The 24,854-nt window shown below is 42.1% G+C and overlaps 1 protein-coding gene across 3 annotated transcripts in view; it reads left to right on the top strand.

The window, feature by feature from the left end:
• LOC124151939 (E3 ubiquitin-protein ligase LRSAM1-like) overlaps positions 1 to 24,854 on the top strand; it is a 48,449-nt gene that overhangs the window by 6,932 nt on the left and 16,663 nt on the right. For all 3 annotated transcript variants that reach the window (XM_048389221.1, XM_048389220.1, XM_048389222.1), the window contains 13 exons: positions 6,710 to 6,778; positions 8,747 to 8,831; positions 10,356 to 10,520; positions 11,321 to 11,368; positions 11,696 to 11,820; positions 13,311 to 13,340; positions 13,879 to 14,001; positions 15,053 to 15,140; positions 16,286 to 16,382; positions 16,625 to 16,695; positions 18,270 to 18,369; positions 20,091 to 20,181; positions 21,295 to 21,450. In XM_048389221.1, the coding sequence (XP_048245178.1) occupies positions 6,710 to 6,778; positions 8,747 to 8,831; positions 10,356 to 10,520; positions 11,321 to 11,368; positions 11,696 to 11,820; positions 13,311 to 13,340; positions 13,879 to 14,001; positions 15,053 to 15,140; positions 16,286 to 16,382; positions 16,625 to 16,695; positions 18,270 to 18,369; positions 20,091 to 20,181; positions 21,295 to 21,450 (1,248 nt within the window). The remainder of the gene's footprint in view (positions 1 to 6,709; positions 6,779 to 8,746; positions 8,832 to 10,355; positions 10,521 to 11,320; positions 11,369 to 11,695; positions 11,821 to 13,310; positions 13,341 to 13,878; positions 14,002 to 15,052; positions 15,141 to 16,285; positions 16,383 to 16,624; positions 16,696 to 18,269; positions 18,370 to 20,090; positions 20,182 to 21,294; positions 21,451 to 24,854) is intronic.

The following is a 24,854-nucleotide window of genomic DNA, read 5'->3' on the forward strand; positions in this document are numbered from 1 at the left end:
GATGGTGGCTAGAGCCAAGTTCCGGCTAGTGTGCTCAGCTAATAATACACCATATTGTAACAATATGATCTACTGAAGATGGTGGCAAGAGCCAAGTTCCGGCTGGTGTGCTCGGCTAATAATATACACCATATTGTAACAATATGATCTACTGAAGATGGTGGCAAGAGCCAAGTTCGGTCTAGTGTGCTCGGCTAATAATACACCATATTGTAACAATATGATCTACTGAAGATGGTGGCAAGAGCCAAGTTCGGTCTAGTGTGCTCGGCTAATAATACACCATATTGTAACAATATGATCTACTGAAGATGGTGGCTAGAGCCAAGTTCCGGCTAGTGTGCTCAGCTAATAATACACCATATTGTAACAATATGATCTACTGAAGATGGTGGCAAGAGCCAAGTTCCGGCTGGTGTGCTCGGCTAATAATACACCATATTGTAACAATATGATCTACTGAAGATGGTGGCAAGATCCAAGTTCCGGCTAGTGTGCTCGGCTAATAATACACCATATTGTAACAATATGATCTACTGAAGATGGTGGCAAGAGCCAAGTTTGGTCTAGCATGCTCAGCTAATAATACACCATATTGTAACAATATGATCTACTGAAGATGGTGGCAAGAGCCAAGTTCAGGCTAGTGTGCCCAGCTAATAATACACCATATTGTAACAATATGATCTACTGAAGATGGTGGCAAGAGCCAAGTTCAGGCTAGTGTCCTCAGCTAATAATACACCATATTGTAACAATATGATCTACTGAAGATGGTGGCAAGAGCCAAGTTTGGTCTAGTGTGCTCGGCTAATAATACACACTATTGTAACAATATGATCTACTGAAGATGGTGGCAAGAGCCAAGTTCAGGCTAGTGTGCTCAGCTAATAATACACCATATTGTAACAATATGATCTACTGAAGATGGTGGCAAGAGCCACGTTCCGGCTAGTGTGCTCAGCTAATAATACACCATATCGTAACAATATGATCTACTGAAGATGGTGGCAAGAGCCAAGTTCAGTCTAGTGTGCTCAGCTAATAATACACCATATTGTAACAATATGATCTACTGAAGATGGTGGCAAGAGCCAAGTTCGGTCTAGCATGCTCAGCTAATAATACACCATATTGTAACAATATGATCTACTGAAGATGGTGGCAAGAGCCAAGTTCCGGCTAGTGTGCTCAGCTAATAATACACCATATTGTAACAATATGATCTACTGAAGATGGTGGTTAGAGCCAAGTTCGGTCTAGCATGCTCGGCTAATAATACACCATATTGTAACAATATGATCTACTGAAGATGGTGGCAAGAGCCAAGTTCGGTCTAGCATGCTCAGCTAATAATACACCATATTGTAACAATATGATCTACTGAAGATGGTGGCAAGAGCCAAGTTCCGGCTAGTGTGCTCAGCTAATAATACACCATATTGTAACAATATGATCTACTGAAGATGGTGGCAAGAGCCAAGTTTCGGCTAGTGTGCTCAGCTAATAATACACCATATTGTAACAATATGATCTACTGAAGATGGTGGCAAGAGCCAAGTTTGGTCTAGCATGCTCAGCTAATAATACACCATATTGTAACAATATGATCTACTGAAGATGGTGGCAAGAGCCAAGTTCAGGCTAGTGTGCCCAGCTAATAATACACCATATTGTAACAATATGATCTACTGAAGATGGTGGCAAGAGCCAAGTTCAGGCTAGTGTCCTCAGCTAATAATACACCATATTGTAACAATATGATCTACTGAAGATGGTGGCAAGAGCCAAGTTTGGTCTAGTGTGCTCGGCTAATAATACACACTATTGTAACAATATGATCTACTGAAGATGGTGGCAAGAGCCAAGTTCAGGCTAGTGTGCTCAGCTAATAATACACCATATTGTAACAATATGATCTACTGAAGATGGTGGCAAGAGCCACGTTCCGGCTAGTGTGCTCAGCTAATAATACACCATATCGTAACAATATGATCTACTGAAGATGGTGGCAAGAGCCAAGTTCAGTCTAGTGTGCTCAGCTAATAATACACCATATTGTAACAATATGATCTACTGAAGATGGTCGCAAGAGCCAAGTTCGGTCTAGCATGCTCAGCTAATAATACACCATATTGTAACAATATGATCTACTGAAGATGGTGGCTAGAGCCAAGTTCGGTCTAGCATGCTCAGCTAATAATACACCATATTGTAACAGTATGATCTACTGAAGATGGTGGCAAGAGCTAGTTCCGGCTAGTGTGCTCAGCTAATAATACACCATATTGTAACAATATGATCTACTGAAGATGGTGGCAAGAGCCAAGTTCCGTCTAGTGTGCTCAGCTAATAATACACCATATTGTAACAATATGATCTACTGAAGATGGTGGCAAGAGCCAAGTTCCGGCTAGTGTGCTCAGCTAATAATACACCATATTGTAACAATATGATCTACTGAAGATGGTGGTTAGAGCCAAGTTCGGTCTAGCATGCTCGGCTAATAATACACCATATTGTAACAATATGATCTACTGAAGATGGTGGCAAGAGCCAAGTTCGGTCTAGCATGCTCAGCTAATAATACACCATATTGTAACAATATGATCTACTGAAGATGGTGGCAAGAGCCAAGTTCCGGCTAGTGTGCTCAGCTAATAATACACCATATTGTAACAATATGATCTACTGAAGATGGTGGCAAGAGCCAAGTTCCGGCTAGTGTGCTCAGCTAATAATACACCATATTGTAACAATATGATCTACTGAAGATGGTGGCTAGAGCCAAGTTCCGGCTAGTGTGCTCAGCTAATAATACACCATATTGTAACAATATGATCTACTGAAGATGGTGGCAAGAGCCAAGTTCGGTCTAGTGTGCTCGGCTAATAATACACCATATTGTAACAATATGATCTACTGAAGATGGTGGCAAGAGCCAAGTTCCGTCTAGTGTGCTCAGCTAATAATACACCATATTGTAACAATATGATCTACTGAAGATGGTGGCAAGAGCCAAGTTCCGTCTAGTGTGCTCGGCTAATAATACACCATATTGTAACAATATGATCTACTGAAGATGGTGGCAAGAGCCAAGTTCCGGCTGGTGTGCTCGGCTAATAATACACCATATTGTAACAATATGATCTACTGAAGATGGTGGCAAGAGCCAAGTTCGGTCTAGTGTGCTCGGCTAATAATACACCATATTGTAACAATATGATCTACTGAAGATGGTGGCAAGAGCCAAGTTCGGTCTAGTGTGCTCGGCTAATAATACACCATATTGTAACAATATGATCTACTGAAGATGGTGGCTAGAGCCAAGTTCCGGCTAGTGTGCTCAGCTAATAATACACCATATTGTAACAATATGATCTACTGAAGATGGTGGCAAGAGCCAAGTTCCGGCTGGTGTGCTCAGCTAATAATACACCATATTGTAACAATATGATCTACTGAAGATGGTGGCAAGATCCAAGTTCCGGCTAGTGTGCTCGGCTAATAATACACCATATTGTAACAATATGATCTACTGAAGATGGTGGCAAGAGCCAAGTTTGGTCTAGCATGCTCAGCTAATAATACACCATATTGTAACAATATGATCTACTGAAGATGGTGGCAAGAGCCAAGTTCAGGCTAGTGTGCCCAGCTAATAATACACCATATTGTAACAATATGATCTACTGAAGATGGTGGCAAGAGCCAAGTTCCGGCTGGTGTGCTCAGCTAATAATACACCATATTGTAACAATATGATCTACTGAAGATGGTGGCAAGAGCCAAGTTCGGTCTAGTGTCCTCAGCTAATAATACACCATATTGTAACAATATGATCTACTGAAGATGGTGGCAAGAGCCAAGTTTGGGCTAGTGTGCTCGGCTAATAATACACCATATTGTAACAATATGATCTACTGAAGATGGTGGCAAGAGCCAAGTTCCGTCTAGTGTGCTCAGCTAATAATACACCATATTGTAACAATATGATCTACTGAAGATGGTGGCAAGAGCCAAGTTCCGGCTAGTGTGCTCAGCTAATAATACACCATATTGTAACAATATGATCTACTGAAGATGGTGGCAAGAGCAAAGTTCAGTCTAGTGTGCTCAGCTAATAATACACCCTATTGTAACAATATGATCTACTGAAGATGGTGGCTAGAGCCAAGTTCAGTCTAGTGTGCTCAGCTAATAATACACCATATTGTAACAATATGATCTACTGAAGATGGTGGCTAGAGCCAAGTTCTGTCTAGTGTGCTCAGCTAATAATACACCATTTTGTAACAATATGATCTACTGAAGATGGTGGCTAGAGCCAAGTTCTGTCTAGTGTGCTCAGCTAATAATACACCATATTGTAACAATATGATCTACTGAAGATGGTGGCAAGAGCCAAGTTCAGTCTAGTGTGCTCAGCTAATAATACACCATTTTGTAACAATATGATCTACTGAAGATGGTGGCAAGAGCCAAGTTCTGTCTAGTGTGCTCAGCTAATAATACACCATTTTGTAACAATATGATCTACTGAAGATGGTGGCAAGAGCCAAGTTCAGTCTAGTGTGCTCAGCTAATAATACACCCTATTGTAACAATATGATCTACTGAAGATGGTGGCAAGAGCCAAGTTCTGTCTAGTGTGCTCAGCTAATAATACACCATATTGTAACAATATGATCTACTGAAGATGGTGGCTAGAGCCAAGTTCTGTCTAGTGTGCTCGGCTAATAATACACCATATTGTAACAATATGATCTACTGAAGATGGTGGCTAGAGCCAAGTTCCGGCTAGTGTGCTCAGCTAATAATACACCATATTGTAACAATATGATCTACTGAAGATGGTGGCAAGAGCCAAGTTCCGGCTAGTGTGCTCAGCTAATAATACACCATTTTGTAACAATATGATCTACTGAAGATGGTGGCAAGAGCCAAGTTCCGGCTAGTGTGCTCAGCTAATAATACACCATATTGTAACAATATGATCTACTGAAGATGGTGGCAAGAGCCAAGTTCCGTCTAGTGTGCTCAGCTAATAATACACCATATTGTAACAATATGATCTACTGAAGATGGTGGCAAGAGCCAAGTTCCGGCTAGTGTGCTCAGCTAATAATACACCATTTTGTAACAATATGATCTACTGAAGATGGTGGCAAGAGCCAAGTTCCGGCTAGTGTGCTCAGCTAATAATACACCATTTTGTAACAATATGATCTACTGAAGATGGTGGCAAGAGCCAAGTTCAGTCTAGTGTGCTCAGCTAATAATACACCATATTGTAACAATATGATCTACTGAAGATGGTGGCAAGAGCCAAGTTCGGTCGAGTGTGCTCAGCTAATAATACACCATATTGTAACAATATGATTTACTGAAGATGGTGGCAAGAGCCAAGATCCGGCTAGTGTGCTCAGCTAATAATACACCATATTGTAACAATATGATCTACTGAAGATGGTGGCAAGAGCCAAGTTCCGGCTAGTGTGCTCAGCTAATAATACACCATATTGTAACAATATGATCTACTGAAGATGGTGGCTAGAGCCAAGTTCCGGCTAGTGTGCTCAGCTAATAATACACCATATTGTAACAATATGATCTACTGAAGATGGTGGCTAGAGCTAAGTTCCGGCTAGTGTGCTCAGCTAATAATACACCATATTGTAACAATATGATCTACTGAAGATGCTGGCAAGTGCCAAGTTCGGTCTAGTAGACTCCTAAGATTTTGGCAAGGAATGCCATAGTGAGGGCAGTGTGGGAAATTTTACTTGTAAAAGACAAACAGTGATATTCATCTCCTAGCACTGCAGCTATCTCAGGAACTTATAAAATCCTCGAGAAGTAAGAACACACGATATTTTCATACGACTACAGTTAGTGTGTCATAGCGAGTGGGTATTGCAACATACAGCCTTCCAATTTTGGGTGTTCTTTAACTTGTTTTCAGATTTCAGCACATTGACAGATGCAAATGCACTTGTAGCAGCATTTTAAGAAATTTGTACTCATTGGTTAATTATCCCAAAGATTGACCCCAAGGCAGTGGATATATACTGAATACCCATAATATGAATGCCCAATGAGAAGGATTACTTGTGCATTTTTACACCGTGGCCGAAAAATTATCTGGAGCACTGCTGAAATGTTATGCCTTCTTACTATCAAACATCCTCCCATACAGGGTGTCTTTCAGCATTTGGGGGCACGGGTGGCCCAGTCGTCTAAGGCGCCGCAATTCGCTGTGCAGAGTTGCGTGTCTTGGGCACGCCAGAAACCTATGATTGTGGGTTCGAATCCCGGTTCGCCCCGATTATGTTTCTAGGTTTGTCAGCACCATACCCGTGCTCGTGGGTTTCACCGAAGTGGTAAACGTCTGAGACCTGCATCACTTCGTGCTTTCCTCCCACATTAAGCTGACACGCCGTGATATAACTGGAATACTGTTAAAAGTGGCGTTAAACCCAACTCACTCACTCACTCTTTCAGGATTTTGCACCCTTTTATCATGTCATGTTTCAGTGAAAACATCAGTGCCTTCAGTCTCATTATGATGATTTGTAATCAAACTAAATGATAAGTGGGAGGATATCTGTTTTTCATGAGTAGCAGGTTGCCATGGATACCTCAGTCATCACAAAGGGACATAAATCTGTTTGATTTGCAATGACATTAATAGTGTACAATATTTCAGGTGTTAGACGTCCACAACAATGAGATTAAGGTTTTACCTGAAGATATAGGAACACTCGTTAACTTACAGGTAAGTCAGATGATTACAGAATACGCGTATAGGGTACCAATATTTGTTTTATCAGTGTTGCAAGGAACTTTTTTTAATTAAAAGAAACAGTGACTGACACTGAGTAACCTTTTCATCATGCTGATTCCTTCTCATTAAGGGGGCGGTCGGGTAGCCTAGTGGTTAAAGCGTTCACTTGTCACGCCGAAGACCCGGGTTCGATTCCCGACATGTGTACAATGTGTGAAGCCCATTTCTGGTATCCCCCGCCGTGATATTGCTGGAATATTGCTAAAAGCGGCGTAAAACCATACTCACTCACTTCTCATTAAGAAAACACATACACAACTAGCTTTGGTCTTTGGTAGTCTTATCAACAGGGTGTCGCAAAACTTTCCAGACGCAGTTAAGGCTATTGGTAGCCTTAGTAAGTCATGACAAGGACTGTGTGATGTGGATCTACACTGTCGACCACTGATTCAGTTAATGACCTAATTGTTTCGTCAAGTGGCAGCCTTAGAAATTTGTGTTTTTTTAAGGACGAGTGGAAACCTTTTTTCAGTCAGAGTTTGTAACTAATACTGATTTACTATGTTTACTATTTCTGTCAGATTTATTCAGTTCCAATTTATAGCAAAATTAAACAATTGAGAACTGAGGAAGGGAATATAGGGATGTCAACTTCTTTACTATGAGGAACACAACATTTTAGAGTATGCCCTCACCCCTTCATCAGGTGAAGTTGACATACTTAAAATTCTCTACCTTATGAGACCGCCTCCGTGGTCTAGTGGTAGAGCGTCCGCCCGGAGAGCGGAAGGTCCGGGGTTCGATCCCCGACCGCGTCATACCAAAAGACGTTAAAAGATGGTACTTGTTGTTACCCTGTCAGCCGCTCGGCATTAAAGGGCTAAAACAAGGACTGGTCGTCTCAGAGTCAGTATACTGTGTCTGAGTGGGGTATTCATGTTAAACTGCGGCATGGTATCTCAGTAGGCTAGCACTATAAATCGGCATCAGTCCGGACTAGTACAAGCAGCCACACAAACACACACACGTACATGCACGTCGCTATATAAGTGAAATAATCTTGGACGCGACGTTAAACCCAATTTCACCTCATCTCACCTCACCTCTTCCTTATGTGTGTCAGTTTTAAATGCCTTTCAAAGAATTAATTGAGAACTTGTTCAGATTTATAGCCCTCAAATGCTGCTAGTGAACATGGTGAATTCAGTCGCCTCAGACTAACGGACTAGTATGAGTTTCAAAGGCGTGGAGCTGGAGTGGGAGTAGATTTAATGATGGACACTTCTGGACCTTCCTCCAAATCAATTAATATGTTTTTTCCAATCTCATTAAAATCAGATTTTAGTTTTCGCTACCGCTAAACAAGGATCTGAGGACATCCCATTATGGGTGAAGTCAGAACGACCTTTCATCCATCTCCAACACCAAGGGACCACATAAATAGTTTGACTGGGGTTCAACACCTCTGACTTACACCCGTGACCTAGTCATCAGACAACAGACAGCAGACATTCCCCATTGTGCATGTTGGGTGGACAACAATTAAGTAATGAGAATTATAAACAGAAGTACTTGTCATTTCCACACATCTGGCTGTTTACACTGAAGTTTTTTTTCAATTGTAACTTGTGCTAAGTTTGGTTTTTAAAAAAAATTGAATTTGACTTTTCAGAGTAAGTTTTAACTTATTTAAACTCTTTGGACTTTAAACTTGATAAATTGAGTTAGAGACAGCAGAGAATTCGTCACATCCAGTTCGACACAACTGGCTTGAAAAAGTGATAGATATAATAAGAGTTTGAGTTTGACTCAAACAGGGATTGGACAGATCGGAATTCAAGTCGACTGGGTCCCGCTGTAGTTTTTCATATTCCAACAACGTGAATCAGTGCTCACACCATTGATGACTGGTTCTGCCCTCTTTCTCCATCAGTGACCTTTATATGATCATTTTCTCAGGTATTGAATTTGGAGGGCAACAAATTGAAGAAGATTCCAGAAACAATTGGGGACCTCCGTTCACTTCAGACTCTGAATGTTAAAAGTAAGAATATTTTCATTTGATAGAATTGTGATGTGTGGTCATTCTTATTTGTTTAAATTCAGTACATCTAGTATTATTTCTGGGGGCACGGGTGGCCCAGTTGTCTAAGGCGCTGCGATTTGCTGTGCAGAGTTGCTTCCCTTGGGCATGCCAGAAACCTATGATTGTGGGTTCGAAACCCGGTTTGCCCTGATTTTGTTTCTAGGTTTGTCAGTACCATACCGTGCTCGTGGGTTTCACCGAAGTGGTAAACGTCTGAGACCTGCATCATTTCGGGCTTTCCTCCCACGCTATTAAGCTGACACGCTGCGATATAACTGGAATACTGTTTAAGGCGGCGTTAAACCCAACTCGCGCACCAGTATTATTTCTAGAAGGTCTAGGTACTTTTCCAGGGTATAAAATCCCTTGTTATAGCTCATAACACAGTTAAGTTCCTAACGACACAGGACCGCCTCTGTGGTCTTGTAATAGAGCGTCCGCCCGGAGAGCAGAAGGTTCGGGTTTTGATTCCCGGCCGTGTCATACCAAAAGATGTTAAAAGATGGTACTTGTTGTTACCCTGTCTGGCGCTTGGCATTAAGGGGCTAAAACAAGGACTGGTTGGCTCAGAGTCAGCATACTGTGTCTGAGTGGGGTATTCATGTTAAACTGCGACATGGTATCTCTGTGTGCTAGCACTATAAATCGGCATTTGCCCGGACTAGTACAAGCACCCCCCCACACACACATGCCTGCACATCGCTATACAAGTGCAATAATCTTGGACGCAACGTTAAACCCCATTTCACCTCTCCTCACCTCCTAACGACACGGTTAATTTATATTCCTGGTTCCTGAATATCATACTTAACACATGCTTATATTCATGTATTTTTTTAAATATATCTTGTAATGAGGTGTATTATTCAAAGCCAGTGATCAAGTTCTTTCGCCAAAATAATCTTCACAAACATGTAAGGTATACATACATAATACAGAGTATATTTCATAAAATACACCTCGGGATTTAGGTAATGGAAAGGATGTTATCCACCTCCAACAAAAGGATGCAGGCAAACTCATTACATGTTCTACATTACAACATATATTATCTAGCTTGTGATGAAATGACCTTTGAAGTTTGAAGATGGATCAAATGTATTCTTGTTGGAATGCTTCAGTTCCCGAGGACATTTTTGTGAGTGCACTGTAGCTCACTTAAAAACAATATATTCCTGTTGTATGTTTTAGTCTATGTATGAATTAATCATAACATTTATTGGACTAGTTACTTGTGGATGTAGTTGATAATGATAAAATTCTGTCATGTATGTATCATTATATCAAGAACACAAATACACTGAGGGAAACACCATTTCATTGCAGTTTCCCTTTATTTTCCCTCCCAGATTTTTACCCACAGTGACATCCATAGCTTGGGAACAAAACCTGGAAAACAATAAAGGAGCACTTGTATTTTCATGTGTTCCCTAATTTGTTTCACCCCCTTATATTAACACATTGTGATCACTTTTCGTGCAGAGAACAAAATCAGCCATTTGCCAGGGACTTTGTGCGAGCTTCCTTGTTTACGGCTTCTGGACATCTCGGATAATGAAGTTACCTCCCTTCCCCAGAGGCTGTGTTACATTCGTACGCTGGAAACGCTTGTACTAGATGCATCCCGCATGAAATACCCAGACAAAGGTGAGGCGGACTTGTTTGCAGGGACAGAACATTTCAGTATTGTCAGGTTTGGGTTTTGCTTGATAAAAATAATTTGTTCCAAGATAATACTGCAAAAAGTAATTTTGTCACCTCGGGCTTTCCACCCACGTCAAGCTGGCGAACTGTGATACAACTGTGATACAACTGTGATACAACTGTGATACAACTGCGATATAACTGCGATACAACTGCTACTAATAATACTGTTCAAAACGTTGTGTGAGACCTATAGCTGGTTGGACTTGACAGTTGCGTGGTGAATATAATGTTTGAAGTGTTTGTAGCCATGGTAATATATCGAGAATTGTCATTTTCTTTGCACATCAGGGGGCGGTTGGGTAGCCTGGTGGTTAAAGCGATTGCTCATCACGCCGAAGACCCGGGTTCAATTCCCGACCTGGGTACAATGTGTGGAACCCATTTCTGGTGTCCCCCACCGTGATATTGCTGGAATAATGCTAAAAGCGGCGTAAAACCTCACTCACTCACTCACTTGCTCATTCACTCACTTTGCACACCAGTAGGCATGTTTTGATCCTTGCAATCTATTTTTTCAAAGTGCTTACTAAAAACTTTCTGTCACTTAATCATGTGCCTGCATTGGCTATAAGTAGACTGTGGTACACGATATTCTCTGAAACTGACTATAAAGCTGAGAGACGGAGACATATTACCTTTATTCATTGTGTGTGTGTACGTAATAATTGAAGTTTTGTACGAGCACTACGATACATGACTTGGGTGTGCCCACCTGACGGAGATTGTTGTGTTTATTGCAGAGATCTGTAAGAAGGGGACAGAGGACACCATGAAGTTTCTATGCAGTGGTAGGTTGTGCTGTCCTCCATTATACATCTCACAGTAGGGAATCCTGGTTAGAATTGGTCCTTAGGAACCAATGTTTGTTGTAAGCGTCGACCAAATTGTATCAGATGTCAGATGTATGTTAATTGCGTGTCATACCTCGATAACTTGGGGCATTGTTTGTGGTGGCATCAAAGATATCGCACCCGGAAGGAGCATGGTGGTTGCTGTGACAAGGGAAATAATCCATGTCACACCAACTGCAGACCTCTAAAATGATTCACCTACTCTTAACCCCTCAAGCTCATTAGTTGCTTGCTTCTAATGACTATTACCGATGTGACTTTCAGTGACTGGACTTGAGTACCAGCCCCCCTCCAACTTCCTGCTGAACATCCTGGAGCCCCCAAAGCCGGTCGCCTCGTCCTGGAGCAGCAACTCGCTCAAGGCCTACCAGGAGGAGGCCAAGATGATGGTACAAACTTCCAGGATTTATCTAGGATTCCAAACTATAAGGATGCAAGGGAATCACGCACGTTGAGACGCCCAACGCTAACACCGTATTCGTGCGTGTGTGATTCCCGTGCACCCTTTCGAGTTGAGTTACTTGGTTCAACTGTGTCATATGGCCCTGTGACGCAGGGGTAGCATTATGCAGATGGCTGTTTCAATGAATGCTTGTTCCACCCGTGACGAACAGGTCTGGTTGTTGATGAAATATAGTGATAGCTAAATAGACAGATTTTTTATTCATGCACCGATTGTCTTTAAATGTAATATCCAGTTATGTATGACTGTTTAATAATCTCATACCAACTTTGACTGGAGTAGGTCCGATAGTTTTTCAGATATTGTAGTAAACGTCAGTACCCTAAATTACCTTCCAGACTATAAGTGCTGTTGGCAGGCAACTTGGGAAAAAATAGCTATTTTTTGCAAAATTTCGAATTTTTGAAAGTCATTTTCTTAATTTTTTGCAAAAATTCAGAGTTATTTCAAGATTGTATCCAATACAATAATGCCTCTACTGATTTATTCGTCCTGTTATCAGTGAAATACAAGTCACCTCCAGAGACTAGGGCTGGGACGAGTTCAAACCAAGGTACCCACTGTAGGTCTCAAGAGTTGGGTACAAAACGTCCAATTAGGAATTGTTGGACTGGAGCCCTGGCAAAAAGTATTTAGACACACATATAAAACGTTTCAGTCATGCATAGACTGAAGATGACTGAAAGTTATCTCTATTCAAACATATAAACCCGTGAAGATCTAGGGTAGAATTGGTCTTCGGCAACCCATGCTTGACAAAAAGGCAACTTTGCTTGTCGTTAAAGGCGACTAACGGCAACGGGTGGTCAGACTCCCCAACTTGGTCTATGCATGTCATCATATCCCAATTGCATTGATTGATGCTCATGATGTCAGTCACTGGATTGTCTGGTCCAGACTCGAATATTTACAGACTGACGTCATATAGCTGGACTATTGCTGAGTGTGGCGTTAAACAACATCAAACATCAGACATGTAAAAGTCAGAAGGAATGCTGCATTAGTGACTTGCAGTGTGACCATGGAGTTATTGATAATTTTTGGCATTAAAACTCGATATCACGTAACTAACCACGGTTCCCGGTAGTCTTGTGGGTACTCGGGTCCTACTCAGTACCCACCCAACCCAAATACCTGAGTTACCCAAGTTACCCGTCCCCCCCTACTAGAGACCCATAATATTAGTAATAGCTGTATTAACAGATAGCATGAATGGGGAAAATCTTAATTCCAAGTTTGCGGCAGACTTGGGTCCGACCAACGTTGACTAGGTGGATTGAAGAGTTTGCTGTCAGTCACTGGTTGTTTACTCACCACTTTCAGAGAGCTGGAATATTGCTGGCTGTTGTGTGAAGTGATTTTTACTTGCCAAGCTCATTTAGTCATGTTTTCTTACCGGTACCCATTATCTTTCAGAAATCGCTGGAACAGTACCAAGATGTAATGGTAAGTATATTGCCTGCCGTCGACACACACATCTCTTAACCATAGCGTTGCTTCAGTCAAAACTATTAAGAAAAGCATGATGAGATTGAATGGAATGTGATTCAGAAAATTTACATCATGTATTTTTTTGCTCGTGGTGGGGTATAAGGGATTTATTCTCCTGCTGAGAAATATATTTCCCTCCAAGGCAGGATACACAGTATTTTTTCAAGATCACGTGGACCAATCAGATCTCATCATTCTGACATGGAGTGAGCATAATAGCTGTTAGCATGTTTTGGTGGAAATATGTTTTTCTGAGTAATAGGGTAGAAAAGTCATTATTCTAAATGTTAAATGGAAGATAGCACGTAAAAGTTAAGTTTCTTTCAATCATGAAATTTGATTGGACTGTTATTTTTAACCTAGTGTCAATTGGACCAGACTGAAAAGGAAGCAATATTTGCAAGTGGGTTTGAGGTATATATCCTAATTGAATGGAGATATGATACACTTGATGGTTAAAGCGGAAATAAGGCAGACCTGTGACTTTGTGCAGGACAAGAAGCGCGAGGACAGGACGGCCCTGGAGAAGATGATGCGCGAAGAGCAGGAGGTACAGGCCATCATGGCCGCCAAGGTCGTGTCTCAGAAACAGAACCTCGTAGACGCCATTGCCAAGGTCAGTGTGCTGTAAATACTTGCTTTTCGGCGTATGTCAAAGTCTTGTAACGTTATGGGAGTGAGTGAGTGAGTGAGTGAGTTGTTTTTTATGTCGCTTTGAACAGTATTTCAGTTATGGCATAGTTTTACGCGGCAGGGAAGTCTAAAGTGCATGAGTTTAGTGCTGACAGACCTAGAAACATAAATGGAATCATAGATTTCTGACACAACAAAGGGATGCAACTCTGCACAGCAAATTGTGGCCCACTGATGATGATGATCAGCATCAGCATGATCAGTGTTCAACTTTGAAATATGATTTCAGCAATTGTAATCTTTAACGTGGTTGAGTACTACTTTCCCTTGGGGGTTTCATGGCAGGATAGGTCTCTTGTAACCATGGTAACTCATGCTTGTTGTAACTGATAACTAAAACATGGATTATTAAGATGGGAAATATTTACATGGGTCACATACCAGGAAAAACTGCTTTCATCTGTGAAGCCTGTTGTGTTTCCTGGTCGAGCTAGGTTCCCTGTACCTTGTGCATGTCATAAGGGTAAATGGAATAGAGGCCTACGGCATTACTGGTATGCCAAGATTTAAAATAATGATGGATAGAAAGTACTATTATATTATGTTTTTCAAAATCATGCATATTTTTATCTTGTTGGAAAAAGTTTAAGTGACAAGTGGAATTGAAATTTAGAAATTCAGTAATAAGCAACTGATTTCTGTGATTGAAAAAGCAAGACTATTTGCGACCATCTTCCCATATATAATGTGTGTATTACACATGCACTGTGACCATAGCAACATCCAACAAAATGGCGGGTGACTACCAAGTTGTCAAAAATTGGAGGAAGTCTGATGAGATTATGTACAATACATTGTGGTACGTATCATAATGTATGAATAATTTTTGCAATAAATTGCAATGTGAAGGTCAAGCCATTTCTAAGGTGGAATATTGTTGACTGCGGAGTTATATGTCAGTCACTCACTCACTCACTCACTCACTCACTCACTCACTCACTCACTCACTCACTCGATTGCCTTGTGTGTGACAGGACCAAGAGCGGATCCTAGATGGCTTGAATCAACTCAGTGAGAAGAAGGGCGTGGAGAGAGAGAAGATGTTCGGGGCACTCAAAGAAGGTAATACGTTCTTTATATTCTGTCCCACACTGAGTTGTCCCATTGCTCATGATGTGAATCACTGGTTTGTTTGATCCTGATTTAAGTGACCGCCTCCATGGTCTAGTGCAGAAGGTCCGGGTTTCGTCCCAGGCCGCGTCATACCAAAAGAAGTTAAAAGATGATACTTGTTGTTACCCTGTCTGGAGCTGCTCAGTATTAAGGGGCTAAAACAAGGACTGGTCGGCTCGGAGTCAGTAAACTGTGTCGGAGTGGGGTATTCATGTTCAACTGTGGCATGGTATCTCAGTGAGCTAGCACTATAAATCGGCATCAGTCCGGACTAGTACAAGCAGCCACACACACACACACACACACACACACACGCACAGTCCATTTCCTTGCACATCATAATAAAAGTCGCCATCTTTGTTGTTATGGTACAATATTTAAGATCGATTTGAGCGATCCTATGTTGGTCCGGAGCAACTTAGCATTTTGATCTTAACTTACAACTCTCTTAGTTAAGATTGCTTTGTGGAAACAGGCGGCCGATTGTGGCAAAAATTTAGGATCACGTACTTAGTGAGTTACAATCAACTTAGCCCTAAGATGGGCCCCGTTTCACAAAGCGATCATAACTACAATCAATCTTAGGGACTTACGTCGATTTTAAAATTGTCTTAGCTAAAGTTTACAACCGTTCCACAAATGATCTTAGAGCGATTGTAACTTTACAAGTTCTTAAGTAGCCGATCTTAACAAAGATCTGAATCTTCAGCCATGAAGATACTAAAGTTTCCCTTAGAGTGGCCTCCCTTGGTCATGTTTAGCAGACGACGCATTTCCTTGCACACCATAATAAAAGTCGCCATCTTTGTTGTTATGGTACAATATTTAAGATCGATTTTAGCAATCCTATGTTGGTCCGGAGCAACTTAGCATTTTGATCTTAACTTACAATTCTCTTAGTTAAGATTGCTTTGTGGAACAGGCAGCCGATTGTAGCAAAAATTTAAGATCACGTACTTAGTGAGTTACAATCAACTTAGCCCTAAGATCACATACTTTAACTGAGGCTTACAATCATCGTAGCCCTAAGATCGTTTTGTGGAACGGGGCCCTGGAAGCAGTAAATCAAACAATAGTGTTGCCCCATGTTGTAGTGGAGAAGAGTGCGGACGAGCTGCTGGTCCACCTACTGGACATGACGGAGAAGGCCAAGAAGACGGAGGAGCTCCTGGACGAGCTGGAGCAGGAGAGGTACGCCAGATGTTTCTCCACAACTCTTAGTATAGAATAGCCATTTAGGACAATTCAGTCTCACACCTTTCACAAACGTCCGTAAAGTCTGATGACTAGCAGTGATGTGTTTATGTGTGACATCACCATTGTGGGAGGAAGTAAGCCACACAACTGGTTGGTACAACAATTTCCGGGTGTTAGAAGTGTGAAGGGAAGGACTGTTTGTTTAGTTAATAGAGCCTTTGTTACCATGGTTACAGGAGTGTGAAGGACGGTCTGTTTGAAGTGAGGTGGGAGGAGTTCCAGACACTGCGGAAACAGGAAGTCCTCCGTGAGTAAACACAGTTTGTTGACCACCTCCTGTACAGTCACCAGGTTGGTTGGTTGGTTTGTTGTTTAACGCCACACTCAGTAATATTCCAGCTATATGACAGCGGTCTGTAAATCATTGAGTCTGGACCAGACAATCCAGTGATTAATATCATGAGCATCGATCCACGCAATTGGGATCGATGACATGCATCAACCAAGTCATCGAGGCTGACCACCCGATCCCGCTAGTCACCTTTTACGACAAGCATAGTCTCCTTTTACGGCAAGCATGGGTTGCTGAAGACCTATTCTACCCCGGAATCTTCACGGGTCTACAGTCACCAGGAGAACAGGGTCAGACTATGTCCCCAGCAAGCCCCTGCTGGCTGTGAGAGAGGACTAACTGGTTGGGTGGCAGACTCAGTGAATTGGTCGATTGCTCATGATATGAACCACAAGGTTGTCTGAGTGAGTGAGTATGGTTTTACGCCGCTTTTAGCAATATTCCAGCAATAACACGGTGGGGGACATCAGAAATGGGCTTCACACATTGTACCCATATCGGGAATCAAACCCGGACTTCGGCGTGACGAGCAAACGTTTCAACCCGACCGCCACGAGATTGTCTGATCCACACTTCATTATTGACAGGCAGCCATGATATGGTTGAGTGTGGTGTTTTACAGCAAACAGAGCTTACAGTCTGTTTCTTCAGGAGACCGCCTCCGTGGTCTAGTGGTAGAGTGTCCGCCCAGAGAGCGGAAGGTCCGCGTTCGATCCCCGACACCGTCATTCAAAAAAATGTTAAAAGATGTTACTTGTTGTTACCCTGTCTGGCGCTCGGCATTAAGGAGCTAAAACAAGGACTGGTCGGCTCGGAGTCAGTATACTGTGTCTGAGTGGGGTATTCATGTTAAACTGCGGCATGGTATCTCAGTGGGCTAGCACTATAAATCGGCATCAGTCCGGACTAGTACAAGCAGCCACACCCACACACATGCATGCATGTCGCAATATTAGTGCAATAATCTTGGACGCGACATTAAACCCCATTTCACCTCACCTGTTTCTTCAGGCCATTAGAGTTATTATGATTTTTTTTTTCCGCACTATTTGCAATACAACTTTTTGGCCAGTGCGCAGCCCTAGCCTGGACCCCCTTAAATGCTACACTGCTCATATGCATCACGACAAACGTATTTCGTTCTAGTCCAGAGATCTAGAACTATAATTTGTGTGCTGGATAAATCGTGGACATTCCACGGTATCATTTTATGAAGATGTGAAGACGACATGGCAGGTATGTTTTGAAACCAAAGACGTATGCGTTTGTTGAAAAGTCTTGGAATCGTTTGGTAGATATTTATATTACCATTAAAACTTACGTCCTTGTTGTCAAACGACCCACGTGGGTGGGTGTTTACATGACGTCACCCGTTTACGCATTAAACCAATGAAATGTATGTGTTATCATGACGTCATATAGACCTGTCAAATCACTTTTATAAGCTCCGCCCACTAGAGTGCGGTAGTTACTACCGCAGATGGGGCTTTAAATGCTAACACTGGCATCTCTTGTTGTGGATGTTGCAGGAGCGATGAAGTGGAGCCTGCAGGATGACGAGGGGATGGAGAGACTGAGGCAGGAGTACACCATCGACAAGGACAACCAAAACAAGAGGAACCTTGAACAGTCAGTTAACGAACAGCATAGATTCAGTGATTTGGTGATAATTGTTTGGCAAGATGTTTTGCTATTTGGGATTTGGGACATGTGTAAAGTACAGAAATCAATAATTTAATCTTTAAACTTGAGCTGCAAGAAAATGTAGATTATCTCCCTTGAGTGACTTCTTTAGATCCAAAGCCTTGATGAGTGACATCACACATTGACTCAGTTCCTGCCACAGAGGAGAGATAAACTGTAGCTTGGAGTGGTTTGCCTCACACCCAGGAGACATTTACCGTATTCGACGTAATAAGCGCCCAGCGTGCTCTCAAAATTAGAAATAGGGGTCTCTTATTGGAATATTATTTTGGTGAAGAAAACAGAGTTGAAAGTTCGTAAATTTGGTGGTTTATGCTGACAACCTGAAATGTTTATATACGACATATATATATTTTCCATGATTTAATTGCTCATAATTTAGGGTGCATTTAACACACGAGTGCGTATTATACACGAATAAATAAGTCTTGTGTACATTGATCGGAAGGGGTGCTGATTGAGATTTATCACTAGCCAATATATTAGCAAATATCGCCGTGGGCGCTTATTAGAGCAGGGCGCTTATTACGTCAATACGGTAATCCACATTTGGAGCAGTTTGAAATCTGATTTCTGATGTCTAAAAGTCAGAATCCATGAAATATAGGACCTCCTCCGTGGTCTAGCGGATAGAGCATCTGCCCGATGAGCAGAAGGTTAGGGGTTCAATCCCTAGAAATATTGTACCTAAAGATGTTAAATGATGTACTTATTGCTACCCTGCCTGGCACTCGGCATTAAGGGGAGAAAGCAAGGACTGGCTAGCATGGTGACAGTATAATGTGTCTGAGAGGGTATCCATGTTAAACTATGGTATCTCTATAGCTAGCACTATCAAACCAGCATTAATCTGGACTAGTACAGGCACCCCATCCTCTTGCCTTACCATGATATGTGACCCATGAAGTTACCGGGGTAGAATAGGTCTTCAGCAACCCATACTTGCCGTAAAAGGCGACTATGCTTGTCGTAAAAGGCGACTAACGGGATCGGGTGGTCAGGCTCGCTGACTTGGTTGATACATGTCATCGATCCCAATTGGGTGGACCGATGCTCATGATATTATTCACTGGATTGTCTGGTCCAGACTCGATTTTTTACAGACCGCCGTCATATAGCTGGAATATTGCTGAGTGCAGCGTTAAACAACAAACAAACCAAAACCAAACCAAACCATGATATGTGACGTTACAAAAGCTAAGAAGAAAGTTAAAAAACATACAAGTATTCACTGTCAGATACAATTACTCCACAGCAGCCTACCAAATGCAAGACAAAGTGATATCTACTGAGTATTAGTCATGTTAAGTTCCACAGTGTATGTGGTGCTTTATTCCCGACTGGGGCACAGGTGGCCCAGTCGTCTAAGGCGCAGCGATTCGCTGTGCAGAGTTGCGTCCCTTGGGCACGCCAGAAACCTATGATTGTGGGTTCGAATCCCGGTTCGCCCCGATTATGTTTCTAGGTTTGTCAGCACCATACCCGTGCTCGTGGGTTTCACCGAAGTGGTAAACGTCTGAGACCTGCATCACTTCGGGCTTTCCTCCCACATTAAGCTGACACGCCGTGATATAACTGGAATACTGTTAAAAGCGGCATTAAACCAAACTCACTCACTCACTTTATTCCCAACTGTTTGTTCCCAGGGAGACTCTGATAGCAGGCGATCAGGTGGAGAGTTGTCTCTACCACCGGGAGGTCCATCAGAAGGTTGTCATGGAAACACTAGCCGAGCAGGTGAGTATCTCATGTTGTTCCCGCAAAACAAATCAATCATGTTACGCCTTTTGCCGTTCAATATTTCTGAATTTCTGTTCATAACTTGGCATCAGTCGATCTCTATATAAACAAGTTATTTCCGGAGAATGGATTTGAATGTTTAAAAACATTTGAAGAATGCAAAGTAGACACTTTCTATACAAGGAACCGAGAAAAGCATGCAGGCTGAGGCTTGTGATTGGTCGGTTCCTGGAGTACTGACTTTACATCTGGAACATAGCTAAGTTTCTATAATTATTCTCAAGAGGACACATGGGTTTGACCCCCAACACTCTGTTGCTTGTTGTAAGAGGCTAGCAAGCTGGATTGAGTGGTCAGGCACGAAGACTTACCGTATTCGCCGTAATGAGCCCCCCGTTCTAATAAGCGCCCACGGTGACATTTGCTGATATATTGCCTGGTGAACAATCCCAATTAGCACCCCTTCCAATTGATCAATGTATACAAGACTAATTTATTCGCGTATAATACGCACTCGTGTGCTATATGCACCCTTAATAATGGGCAATAAAATTCTGGAAAAATATATCTGTCGTACATAAGCATTTCAGACTGTCAGCATAACCATGAAATTTATCTTTCAACTCTGTTTTTTTCACAAAAATAATATTCTTATAAAGGCCCCCTATTTCTAATTTTGAGAGCACCCTGGGCGCTTATACGGTAGTTGGTTCTGTCTCATCGTACCCAGACATCATGGGATGTAGCTCATAATATCAGCCTCTGATTTGTCTGTCTTTGAAGATCCGGGTTAGAATAGGTCTTCAGCAACCCATTCTTGCCGTAACTGGTGACTATGATTGACCTGGTTGATGAATGTCATCGTATCCAAATCGTGTAGATCGATGCTTATGATATCAATCACTGGATTGTCCGGTCTAGACTTGATTATTAATAGACCGCTGTCATATAGCTGGAATATTGCTGAGTGCGGCATTAAAAAAACAAAACATACTGTGGTCATACAGTAGATATGGGTAAGCCTTTCAATAACATCATTGTCATAGAAAAGAAATACAGCATCAGAAGTAAAACGTACCATTTAATCACAAATACATCTTCCCCCTACAGGAGCAACTACAGAAGCAAGCGTTTGAAGTGCTGCTGGTGGCCAAGGATGCCAAGAGTAACCGGATCAACAGCCAGATCAGACTGATTGAAGAACAGCTGATGCAGCTCACTCTGGTGGAGCAGGAGCGGAAGGATGCTCGAGCTGAGATGGAGCTGGTACGTAGTCTTGTGTCAATATTGACCACTACTTCACCGTTGGAGCTGGTACGTAGCCTTGTGTCAATATTGACCAATGCTCCACTGTTAGAGCTGGTACGTAGCTTTGTGTCAATATTGGACAATACTCAACTGTTGGAGCTGGTATGAACCTTGTGTCAATATTGGACAATACTCAACTGTTGGAGCTGGTATGAGCCTTGTGTCAATATTGGACAATACTCCACTGTTAGAGCTGGTATGTGACCTTGTGTCAATATTTGACAATACTCCACTGTTAGAGCTGGTACATGACCTTGTGTCAGTATTGGACAATACTCCACTGTTACAGCTGGTATGAACCTTGTGTCAATATTGGACAATACTCAACTGTTGGAGCTGGTATGTGACCTTGTGTCAATATTGGACAATACTCCACTGTTAGAGCTGGTATGAACCTTGTGTCAATATTGGACAATACTCCACTGTTAGAGCTGGTATGAACCTTGTGTCAATATTGGACAATACTCCACTGTTAGAGCTGGTATGTGACCTTGTGTCAATATTGGACAATACTCCATGGTTAGAGCTGGTACATGACCTTGTGTCAGTATTGGACAATACTCCACTGTTACAGCTGGTATGAACCTTGTGTCAATATTGGACAATACTCCACTGTTTGAGCTGGTATGTGACCTTGTGTCAATATTGGACAATACTCCACTGTTAGAGCTGGTATGAACCTTGTGTCAATATTGGACAATACTCAACTGTTAGAGCTGGTACGTAGCCTTGTGTCAATATTGGACAATACTCCACTGTTGGAGCTGGTACGTAGCCTTGTGTCAATATTGGACAATACTCAACTGTTGGAGCTGGTACGTAGCCTTGTGTCAATATTGGACAATACTCAACTGTTGGAGCTGGTACGTAGCTTTGTGTCAATATTGGACAATACTCAACTGTTGGAGCTGGTATGAACCTTGTGTCAATATTGGACAATACTCAACTGTTGGAGCTGGTACGTAGCCTTGTGTCAATATTGGACAATACTCCACTGTTGGAGCTGGTACGTAGCCATGTGTCAATATTGGACAATACTCAACTGTTGGAGCTGGTACGTAGCCTTGTGTCAATATTGGACAATACTCAACTGTTGGAGCTGGTACGTAGCCTTGTGACAATATTGGACAATACTCCACTGTTGGAGCTGGTACGTAGCCTTGTGTCAATATTGGACAATACTCAACTGTTGGAGCTGGTACGTAGCCTTGTGTCAATATTGGACAATACTCAACTGTTGGAGCTGGTACGTAGCCTTGTGTCAATATTGTCCAATACTCAACTGTTGGAGCTGGTACGTAGCCTTGTGTCAATATTGACCAATGCTCCACTGTTAGAGCTGGTACGTAGCCTTGTGTCAATATTGGACAATACTCAACTGTTGGAGCTGGTATGAACCTTGTGTCAATATTGGACAATACTCAACTGTTGGAGCTGGTACGTAGCCTTGTGTCAATATTGACCAATACTCCACTGTTAGAGCTTGTATGTGACCTTGTGTCAATATTGGACAATACTCCACTGTTAGAGCTGGTATGAGCCTTGTGTCAATATTGGACAATACTCCACTGTTAGAGCTGGTATGTGACCTTGTGTCAATATTTGACAATACTCCACTGTTAGAGCTGGTACATGACCTTGTGTCAGTATTGGACAATACTCCACTGTTACAGCTGGTATGAACCTTGTGTCAATATTGGACAATACTCAACTGTTGGAGCTGGTATGTGACCTTGTGTCAATATTGGACAATACTCCACTGTTAGAGCTGGTATGAACCTTGTGTCAATATTGGACAATACTCCACTGTTAGAGCTGGTATGAACCTTGTGTCAATATTGGACAATACTCCACTGTTAGAGCTGGTATGTGACCTTGTGTCAATATTGGACAATACTCCATGGTTAGAGCTGGTACATGACCTTGTGTCAGTATTGGACAATACTCCACTGTTACAGCTGGTATGAACCTTGTGTCAATATTGGACAATACTCCACTGTTTGAGCTGGTATGTGACCTTGTGTCAATATTGGACAATACTCCACTGTTAGAGCTGGTATGAACCTTGTGTCAATATTGGACAATACTCAACTGTTAGAGCTGGTACGTAGCCTTGTGTCAATATTGGACAATACTCCACTGTTGGAGCTGGTACGTAGCCTTGTGTCAATATTGGACAATACTCAACTGTTGGAGCTGGTACGTAGCCTTGTGTCAATATTGGACAATACTCAACTGTTGGAGCTGGTACGTAGCCTTGTGACAATATTGGACAATACTCCACTGTTGGAGCTGGTACGTAGCCTTGTGTCAATATTGGACAATACTCAACTGTTGGAGCTGGTACGTAGCCTTGTGTCAATATTGGACAATACTCAACTGTTGGAGCTGGTACGTAGCCTTGTGTCAATATTGTCCAATACTCAACTGTTGGAGCTGGTACGTAGCCTTGTGTCAATATTGACCAATGCTCCACTGTTAGAGCTGGTACGTAGCCTTGTGTCAATATTGGACAATACTCAACTGTTGGAGCTGGTACGTAGCCTTGTGTCAATATTGACCAATACTCCACTTTTAGAGCTGGTACATGGCCTTGTGTCAGTATTGGACAATACTCCACTGTTAGAGCTGGTATGAACCTTGTGTCAGTATTGGACAATACTCCACTGTTGGAGCTGGTACATAGTCTTGTGTCAATATTGACCAATACTCCACTGTTAGAGCTGGTACGTAGCCTTGTGTCAATATTGACCAATACTCCACTGTTAGAGCTGGTACGTAGCCTTGTGTCAATATTGACCAATACTCCACTGTTAGAGCTGGTACATGGCCTTGTGTCAATATTGGACAATACTCCACTGTTGGAGCTGGTACGTAGCCTTGTGTCAATATTGACCAATACTCCACTTTTAGAGCTGGTACGTGGCCTTGTGTCAATATTGGACAATACTCCACTGTTAGAGCTGGTATGAACCTTGTGTCAGTATTGGACAATACTCCACTGTTGGAGCTGGTACATAGTCTTGTGTCAATATTGACCAATACTCCACTGTTAGAGCTGGTACGTAGCCTTGTGTCAATATTGACCAATACTCCACTGTTAGAGCTGGTACGTAGCCTTGTGTCAATATTGACCAATACTCCACTGTTGGAGCTGGTATGAACCTTGTGTCAATATTGGACAATACTCCACTGTTGGAGCTGGTATGTGACCTTGTGTCAATATTGGACAATACTCCACTGTTAGAGCTGGTATGTAGCCTTGTGTCAATATTGGACAATACTCAACTGTTGGAGCTGGTACGTAGCCTTGTGTCAATATTGGACAATACTCAACTGTTGGAGCTGGTACGTAGCCTTGT

Source organism: Haliotis rufescens, unplaced genomic scaffold, assembly GCF_023055435.1.
Source record: "Haliotis rufescens isolate VD_foot unplaced genomic scaffold, xgHalRufe1.0.p SCAF_8, whole genome shotgun sequence".
NCBI lineage: Eukaryota > Metazoa > Mollusca > Gastropoda > Lepetellida > Haliotidae > Haliotis > Haliotis rufescens.